This window comes from Myotis brandtii, unplaced genomic scaffold (assembly GCF_000412655.1).
Source record: "Myotis brandtii unplaced genomic scaffold, ASM41265v1 scaffold303, whole genome shotgun sequence".
In the NCBI taxonomy this organism is placed as follows: domain Eukaryota; kingdom Metazoa; phylum Chordata; class Mammalia; order Chiroptera; family Vespertilionidae; genus Myotis; species Myotis brandtii.
The window spans coordinates 231,243-240,563 of NW_005361573.1; the positions used below are offsets into that span (position 1 = coordinate 231,243).

Below are 9,321 nucleotides of genomic sequence, written 5' to 3' on the forward strand. Positions count from 1 at the left end.
GAATCGCTTGGGGAGGCGGGCTGCCTTTGCTGATCCAGATATTCAGTCAAGGCCAAATGCTTCCTTTAAAAAAATAATTTATTCCACACATCTCATGGTAGGTTCCTCCACCCCCAGTCCCTGGGTAGCAGCTAGTCGTCAACCGGTCTCTCCCTGCAGAATCAAGGGGCGTCCCCGACACAGAAAACATTCGGTTCCCAAAGCAGCACGGGCTCCCCTCTCCCTGGCCTCGGGATGGAGCCACCAGTAATTCATCGGTCCCCCCACCCACCGCCCCCACGCCAGCGATGTCATTAGCTGGTGACCAGACTATTTTTTTTTTTAACTCAAGACAGCCTCAAGCATCTGGCGTGCGAGGGGGCTTCCCTGGGCAACCATTGTCCTCCAAATTGGCCAGGCGTCACGTTGGATGTTCTCAAACTGCCCGTCACTGACGTGGGGGCGGCCAGCTCCCCCCGTGGCCGGCACCCGGACGATGGATGAGGCCGGGAGGACAGGCCCTGCGCTGTGCAGCCTCCAGGGCTGTGCTGGTGGGCGTGTCGCAAAGGCTCCCTGAGCAAATCGGCATGGTCCTGTGGCCCAGTCCTGGGAGACCAACAGCTCTGCCCCTCGGGCTGGATCCCGCCACAACATCAAGGCACCAGAGGAGAGGGTGATGGTGACTTGAAGGGGCCCCCCACAGGGGTGGTGGCCATCCCAGCCCTGATGCCTGTGAGCAGGTGGGCTGTGAGTTTGGAGGGCTTCCCGCTGCCTCTGGAGCCCCAACAGGGCAGGAGGGTACCTGGAAAGGGTGGCCAATCCCGCGGTGGGGGCGGGGCTGGTCCTTGTCCTCAGAGGGAGGGGCAGGCAGGGGGCTGTGAGCCTCCCAGAAGAGATCTCCATGTGCCCGGGACCTTACCCCTGGGCAACTCCGCTCATTTTCCACTCCTTTCCCCAGAACGGAACCTCTGCCCCTGAGCGCTAAGCACGGCCTGCGATGGGCCATCCCTAGCGACTCACTAGGGGACATCGGGGAACAAGATTCCATTTTATTCTCTTAATAAATATCACGGGTACCCTTGCCCGGGCGACTCGACAGTCTCCAAATAGCATTGTTACAAAAATAGGTTTCTCTTCTTCGTCTTGTCTCTTTCTTTCTTTCCTCGGCCTCTGTGTTCTGCTGAAATAGAGATGTTTACAGCAAGAGCCGGTCTCCGAGTAAAAAAAATAAGATCCCACGATCTGATATAAAACGAGCCTCAGAGGACACCTGGGTCCCGCACGCCAGGCACCGGAAGGGAAGGGAACTCGGGCGCTTGGGTTCAATTCGATTCAGCGATGCAGCAAAAATGTCTTCAGAGACAAATATTCCCAACAACGGAGAGGAGGCGCTTTCCGCCTGGAGAGGGCGCTCCTGAGCGGTTTATTGGGACAGGAGTGAGTTGGGAGCCAGCAGCCCTGCAGAACTGCCCGAGGACTTTTTGTTTTAAAAAGCAAACCCCCGTGGTCCTGGCAAGGGCCTGCGGTCGGCGGGCCGGTGCGGTTCCTCTTGCCCGTGGTGCTGCGAGTGGCCGTGGGCAGCGCTCAGGTGGAGGCCGGGCTGTCCATGGTGGACAGGAGGTGAGCGACCTGGGCCCGCTGGGCCGGGCTGATGTGCTCGCTCATGTACATCATGCAGTCCACAGCCACCTCGGGGTTTTCTTGGACCAGGCTGCAGGGGACGGGAGAGAAGGGTTGGGGTCACCCAGCGTGGCCCTAAGAATCGCTGTGCAGGGCCATGTCACCTTCCTGGGGGGGCAAGAACCCCGAGCTCCCCAACCTCTTCCTGCTGTGGTCGCCATGGGGGGGTGATGGTCCCGTGGGGGGCAGGAGGGAATATGGCCTGAGGGTCAGGCTGCCTCGAGGAACGACAGGGGACCCTACAGGTCACTAGTGGTGTTACTGAGACCTGAACTTCAGCTTCATGCCCCAAACAGGGTCCCACATGATCTACTTCCTTCCTCCCAGGGGACCCCATGAGAATGGGGGGGAGCAAACCATTCAGAAAGGCTGATACCAAATGGGAGCCAGCAGCCCAAGGCCTGTGGGTTCTCTGGCCATGACCTTGGACAAGCCACCCTTTCTATTCCAACACGATCCTGAACTGAAATCCTCGCACACCCTCACACAGCACCCCCAGGGCTCTGGGGGAGTCGCGGCCTCTTTGCTGGGGGCTGGGCCCAGGGCTGTGGTGGGGACCTCGGGCCTGCAGTGTTGGGACAGGCAGCTGGAGGCCGATCCCAGGTCTGCACTTGCTGGTCAGTCCGAGGGATGGGAGGCCACTCACCCTCGGATGGTCTTGAGGACAGAATCCCGCTTCAGGTACTTGATGTTCTCACCAATGGTGGAGCGCAGGCCGTCGCCCACCTGCCAGTGCTGCTCCAGCCACTGCACCACCATCTGGTTGTTGTCCCACAGGTAGGCCTGGGGGAGGGGGGGAGCAGAGGCTGCCTCAGGGGGGACCCGCGGCTGCGCAGGCCCACTCAGCACCCACCCGCCCGCCTCCGCCCTGGCCTACCTTGACGGCGCCCTCCGTCTCCACGAACCAGCGGCGCAGCATGGACTGGATGTGCACGTGGCTGAGCTCGCTGCTGACCTGCAGGATCTCCTGCTTCACCTGGTCCTCCAGCAGCAGGCGGCGCAGGCGCCAGTACAGGAAGGTGCGCGAGGTCCTCCACTCCAGGATGTCCTGCGGGCAAGCCCAGGCCTGAGTCCCCGCTGCCAGGGGCTGAGCCGGCACTGGGAGCGGGCTCTGGGATCATGCCCATTTCACAGGCCAGGAAACTGAGGCCCGGGGAGGTGAAGACACCTGCCCGAGCAGTGGCAGAGCCAGGACTCTGCCAGAACGTTAGACGGGCTTCCCAGAGGCAAGGCGTAGCAGGTGACTGACTCTGGGACGTCCTCTTGGGGGTGGGGCCCTGGGGCAGGGGTTGTGATGGCCAGAGGTGGGTGAACACGGGGCAGAAACCACGCTTCCCACATCCGGCTCGGCAGTTACAGCTACACACAGACTGGTGGTCCCAAACCTCCCTGCCTATTGAAATCTCTTGGGGATTGGGGAAAAAATACTGATGTCGGACTCCCACTCCCGAAATCCTGATGTAACTGGTCTGGACATGGGCTCCGGGATGTTGTGAAGCTGCCAGGGTGATGCTGACATGCAGGGTGAGCCCAGGTCTCCTCCCTGAGCTGGAAGCCAGTGCCCGGCCGGCCGTGACTGCAGGTGCTTACGGAGATGACGCCCTTCTCCAGCATCCTGCCCGGCGTGTCGTGGAGGTCGGCGAACTGCACTGCCACCTGGTGGTAGATGGGCAGCAGCAGCTCCTCCCGGGCCTTCAGCTGGCCCTCCAGGTCCTTGCGCTCCTTGTCGGAGAGATCAGCCGCTCCTGCGGGCCAGGGCACAAACCAGAGTTTGCAGGAGGCCTGAGCTCTAACTGCGACCGCACCCCCCAACCAAGCTGCTCCTGTAGGGTCAGAAGCACCCCCACAATGGCGAGATGGGCCGACTTGCTACATGTGAACATTTAAAATCTCTCCCAAGTTGGTAGCTGTTTGGGTAGGTCTCCCACAGCGGCGTGGGCTGGGCCCCCTGACCGCGGAGGGTGGCGCACGGCAGACCCTCGCACCTAACTGCTCCACGAGCTTCTTGTAAGTGGGGTCGATCCTCCTCATGGCCTTTATCTGGTCTTTCTTTCGGAACTTAATCTCCACTGTTCCCTCCGGCTCCAGAACACCCCCCCTGAAAAAAACAAGAGGTAGGGGTGAGGTGGGCGAGGGGTCCCCCAGCCAGTGACAGCCAGCCAGGAGACATGGGGTTGAGGCAAGGAACCAGGACATCTGGGTGTCAGTTCTGAGCTCTTTCACTGACTCGCTCTGTGACCCTGGGCAACTCACCTTCCCTCTCTGGTCCTCTGCTTCTATATCCATACAATGAGGGGCTGAGCCTGTGTTTTAAATAAAGTTTCTGAACTCTAGGAGGCCCTTTCCGCTCTAAGCGTGTGACTTTTTCCAGGACAGCACAGCCCTCCGACCCCTCAGCCGGTCCTTCTTGGCCTTCCTAAGTGCTGCTCTCCCCCAGCCGGGGTACCATTTCTTATCTCCTTACAGCTCTCAATGGCACGATGAGGAGTCCAACCCGGTCCCATTGGAGCTGCCCTCCCATATCCAACCCTCTCACCCACCCCTCAGATTCCTCCGGCCCCCTTTTCCTGTGATAACTTGGAAGCCCTGAGGAATATTGTATGTAGCTCTGAGCTTCCTGGCAGCCAGAGCAAAAAGTGAATGAGGCTGCTCATGCCTGAGTCCTCCGGGAGGATCTGGGCACCCTGGAGGTGGGACAGGGTTAGCCGATCTGTGCCCTACCACAATGCCTAGCATTGCCTGGTATGTGGTAAGGTGCTCAATACATTGTCACTGAATGTATGGATGAATAAGGGCGTGAACACAGGAATAGGATGCCTGTATTTTGGGCAGAACTACTCTTAAGGCCTTTATATCCTGCACAGCACGTAGCAGTGAGTCTTCACTCTGCCAAGGTTTCTCTCCCTGAAGACCTGGTATCCCGTCATTCAGTCGTTTGTTTGCCGCTATTTCTCAACCACCCAGTAGGTGTGACTGTGCCAGGCAGGCCCTGGGTTATAAAACTGGACAAAATGCAGCCCCTACAGGAACTCAGAGCTCTGGGAGAGACTCAGAGTTCAGTGAGAACCAGGTGACTGGGTCTCACTGGTCTTATTTCCCTTTTCATCCTGGCTGCCAGGTAGCTCAGGTGCTTTTGGTCTTTCCTTACTTGATTGCAAACTTCCTTGGGGAGCAGAGGAGTGTAAGTTAAGAAAGAACAGACAATTCCTCCACCACCTCTTTGCTTCGGCCACTTGCTCTAATAAGAAAAACCCAATTGTATACTGGACGCGAGTTTCAGGTTAAACTTGAAGCGCTCCATCCTTCAGAAACAGAGCGCCCCTGAGATCCCAAGCCAGTGGCTCAAAGGTGAAGGGGCCTCCGACTGGCAGAGAGAATAAGAAAAGGCTGAGCCAGGCTGAGGGCGACACACCCACCTGCTCTCTTTGTCTGCGTACATCTCTATGCACAGGGGGTTGATGGTGGAGTCCAGGACCACCCAGGAGCCGCCCCGGAGCTCCGCGTAGGGCGGGATGTAGATGAGGATGGGCTGTTTGTACTGCCGGAGGCCGTCCACGATGTAGGCCCCGAACTTCAGCACCTGGTCATACATATCTGAAAAGCAAAGCGACTGCCCCGTGAGGCGGCTCCGGCCCAGAGCTCATGCGCAAGCAGAGCGTGTTGTGCTGGGGGCTCTGGGAAAGCGTGCGCGGCTGGGAGGCTGCCTGGCTCTGTGAAAAGAGCCTGGGCTGAGAGTCAGGACCCGCCCAGGCACAGGGGGCTCAACCATCTGTGTGGTTGTTGTTTTTTAAATATATTTTTATTAGTTTCAGAGAGGAAGGGAGATGGAAAGAGAGATAGAAACATCAATGATGAGAGAATCATTGATCAGCTGCCTCCTATATGCCCCACAATGGGGATCCAGCCTGCAACCCAGCCATGTGACCTCCTGGTTCACAGGTCAACGCTCAACCACTGAGCCACGCCGGCCAGGCTCAACCATCTGCTTTATAACAGGGAGCGATGTGTCCGTGCGACCCGGGAGCAGTCACTCTCCCTGCCTGGGCCTCCATGTCCCATCGTAAAGGGAAGCGTGAGGGCCATCGAGCGCTAAGGTCCCTTCTGGCTCTGACTCTGCCACACCCTGTCCCACGTTCCCAGCCACAGACGCACAGTCCCTTCTGCTCTTACTTCCCAAGGGACACCCAGGTATGTCCCTCCAAGTGCCAGACACCCTCCATGGTCACATTAACGCAATAATAAAGTCAACCGAACCACATGGGCCCGAGAGGGGCCCATCGCAACCTGACCTTGGCCCCCCGAGGTTGGCCCTATTCATATCCCCCTCCACAGAGGAGGGAACTGAGGCTCAGAGAGGTCGCCCAGCTAGCGAGGACTCATACCAGGTCTGCCGGCCACCCAGGCCAGCTCTTTCCTCAACACCCCGCTGACAGCCACTGTACCTGCCCACATGCTCGGGGCTGACGGCCGGCCACAGAGGCTCCCAGCAGCCCCCTGAGGAGGGCGGGGCAGACACACCACCTCCTCATCTTACTGAGCGGGGAGTACGGAGCTGACTCCCCCATCCCTCGGCAGCTTCTGGGACGCCCCTCCCCTCCCTGCCACTCACGGCGTGACCTCAGGCAAGTCCCACCAGGAACCCCGTTTCCCATCCGTGAAATGGGCTGTTTCCAGAACTGCTCCCATTCTCAGGGTTGTGCCGGGGGCTCAGCTAAGACGACGATGGGACCAGACACAGAAAATACGGTGTCGCCACCCCGAGGGGGTGTCCTGGGTGCTGGCCCTGCGGTTTCAGGGCACCCAGGGGGGAGGCTGCCTCACCTTTCATGCCACCGGAGAAACCCCTCCAGTTGGCAAAGATCATCAGGGGCAACTTCTCCTGGTTGAAATCCTTGATGACCTGGGCCGTCTTGTAGGCGGAGTCCGGGAACCACACCTGGCCCGCCTGCTGGGTTATCTGCAACACAGAGCCAGCCGCCTGAGAAGGCTCTGCGCAGGGGCGGCCTCGGGACCTGGGACGGGCGGGCACCCTGACCAGCATGAGCACCAGCACCAGAGCCAGGCTCACAGGGAGGGCGCCTCCCACTGCAGCCCAGAGAGGTCCTGCTGCCCATTTACAGGCTCAGAGTGGCCTGAGCTCATCAAGCCAGAGGGATGGGCGAGAGGCGGGAGGGACTCCCAGGGACCCTCTGGCATCCTCTGAGGAGGAAGGAAGCTGGTGTGGAAGGTTCTGCCACCGCAGAGAGGGGGCTGGGGAAATGGCACTGAGTCCCAGGCTGTCTCCTCCGAGTCTCTGAGCTGGAGAGGCAGGTTCGCAGCCACCAGGACCCACACCTGTGGCTGACTTCACGAATCAGCAGCCCCAGCCCCCTGCCCCTCACCTTGGCCTCGGAATCCAGGTTGGCGGGGTCTGCGGGCACCACCACCTCCACCGTCCGCGTCTCCACGGCGATCACGCCGACAGGGATGCCCCCCAGCCTGCGAGGCGGAGCACAGGTGAGCCGGTGCGGGGCTCACCCCCAAGCAGTGCAGGGGGCTGTGGGGCCCACCCAGCCCGGCTGTCACGCTACGGGTGTCCTGGGAGTGGGCAGCGGTGGCTGGGAGGGAGGCCTGCAGGGCCAGCGCTGCTGTCACTGCAGGGGGTTTACTGGACGGCAACGCAGCTGTCCAAAGCAGTAAGCGCCTCGCGAGCCGGCAGCTGGAAAGGTCCCGTGGTGCTCGCTGGGGCCACGGCTACCACGGGAGGGGAGGGCCCGCCAGTGACAGCCCGAGGCAGCCCTGGCTGCGAGGACTCCCCGTGATGATGCCACGTTCTCTGTGCCACAAGCCACACGGGGCTACCGAGCGCTTGGAATGGGGCGAGTACGACCGAGGAACTGACATGTCACCCCCTTTCGTTTTCATTCATACACATTGGAGTTGCAGCCACCACAGTGGGCAGCACGGTCCTAGACACCAAGTCGCACTGGGAAAGGACGGAGGGACACTGAGCCCAAAGGAGCTCTGGTGCAAGGGATGCGTGACAGCTGCCACAGTCACCCCCGGACACGCTGTCCCGTGCTGTGTGACACTGGATTACTCTTTCCTGTCACCCAACAACCCCATGAGGCAGACGAGGGAAGAGCGAGCTTCCGATAAAGGAAGGGCCTCCTGAGATTGCCTCCCAGGTTCTAAAAAATGTTTTTAAAGTGAAACCCTCATGGAGAAGTGACTGGTGCCCATACCAGGCTTCGTAGTTACTACTGACTGCAGGGAGCTGAGTAATAACAACAATGATCATGACCAACAGCAGCCGCTCCCACTTACGGAGCATTTATGATGTGGTTTAAGTGCTTAATGTATGTGATTACTTCTCATCGTCATCACAGTCTCCTGGAGGTAGAATTCTCACCCCCATTTTACAGATGAGGATGTGAGAGCCCAGAGAGGGTAAGTGACGGAATGGGGGCTGCACCGCAGGGCCGAGTCCCCAGCCTGGACGCGAAGCAGCTACACTGTGCCAGGCGTCTGCGTGGTGGACTCTGAGGATGCCGCTTAGGGCTCCATAAAGGGCGGAACTCTCCCTCAGGCCCCTGGCGTCACCTAAGGAGATGATGGCTCCACCGCTGGGGAGTGAGCTGCTCAGCTCTGAGAGCATTCAAGCAGCTAAGCCTTTCACAAGCCATGATAGACAACAGGATTCCTGCCCATGGCCTTCCCGAAATGGAATCCCGTTGTGAGTGTCTGTGTGGTTTTCTAGCGAGACTCCCAGGGCCACCTCTGAGTCCCAAAGGGGTCTGTGGCCCCCGGGGCTGGAGCGCCCTGTCCCAGGGGTGGACCAGGGGCAAGGATCCCAGCCCCCAGCCAGAAGGTGCCCGAGATGCCTCCAAGGCCACAGACAAACCGAGACTTTATGAAGCTCGTCGTGCAGAAAACCACCCACCAAATTAAGTCTTTCCTTTGGGAAATCCTGGGGCCAAGAAGGAAGTGTCGCTGGGGCCACCTGTCCTGGCACCTAGGAGTCCCCATGCCTGGCGAGGCCAGGGGTGCAGCCTGCCCGTCCTCAGGGTTACCTTGCTCGTCCCGTCACCACGGTCTGGGCCCAGGGTGCCAGGATTTCCTTGAAGCTGCCCTGGTCGAAGAATCCGCTCTGCCAGGACCCCTTCAGAGCTGTGGGCAGAAGGCAGAAGCCCGGGCTGAGGGGCCGGGTGGGTGAGGACCCCCAGGGTCTGCTGGAGAAGGCAGACTGTTCTGGGGTTTCTCTAAGGACAGCCTGACCTTGACCCCACAGCCCAAATGCCTTTTCCCCAGAACACGACACAGATCCCAGCTCCTTGCAAAGAAATAAACAAATAATACAAATTTTAAAAATTAAAAACAAAAAAACAGAACAGGCCTGCAAAATTTATACCAAGTCAGGGATTCAGTTCATATAGAATATCCGACCACATCAATCCCCATCAATGCCAAACACAGAGAGGCCCTCATCACATCTCTGCTGCTTCTTCCCAAGAGGCAAACAGCTGATGGGCGCCTTCAGGGGGTGGGTTTCAGAACAGGACCATCTGCCCCGAAATACTCATCCGTGACCCCTGACCTGCTGGCTGTAGCTTAATAACATTGAACCTCCCATTTAACAGAGAGTAACGTGTTCAGTTTCAGAGAGATAGATAAATAAAGAGA

General features: G+C 59.1%; 1 protein-coding gene across 6 annotated transcripts in view; it reads right to left on the reverse strand.

The window, feature by feature from the left end:
* Nucleotides 1–60: 60 nt before the first annotated feature.
* Nucleotides 61–9,321, reverse strand: part of ACACB (acetyl-CoA carboxylase beta) — a 92,897-nt gene continuing 83,636 nt past the window's right edge. For all 6 annotated transcript variants that reach the window (XM_005869676.2, XM_005869673.2, XM_014542439.1 and 3 more), the window contains 9 exons: nucleotides 8,712–8,808; nucleotides 7,041–7,137; nucleotides 6,481–6,616; nucleotides 5,076–5,253; nucleotides 3,645–3,757; nucleotides 3,250–3,404; nucleotides 2,537–2,707; nucleotides 2,306–2,442; nucleotides 61–1,690 (listed from right to left, as the gene is read on the reverse strand). In XM_005869676.2, the coding sequence (XP_005869738.1) occupies nucleotides 1,564–1,690; nucleotides 2,306–2,442; nucleotides 2,537–2,707; nucleotides 3,250–3,404; nucleotides 3,645–3,757; nucleotides 5,076–5,253; nucleotides 6,481–6,616; nucleotides 7,041–7,137; nucleotides 8,712–8,808 (1,211 nt within the window). In that variant the 3' untranslated portion in view covers nucleotides 61–1,563. The remainder of the gene's footprint in view (nucleotides 1,691–2,305; nucleotides 2,443–2,536; nucleotides 2,708–3,249; nucleotides 3,405–3,644; nucleotides 3,758–5,075; nucleotides 5,254–6,480; nucleotides 6,617–7,040; nucleotides 7,138–8,711; nucleotides 8,809–9,321) is intronic.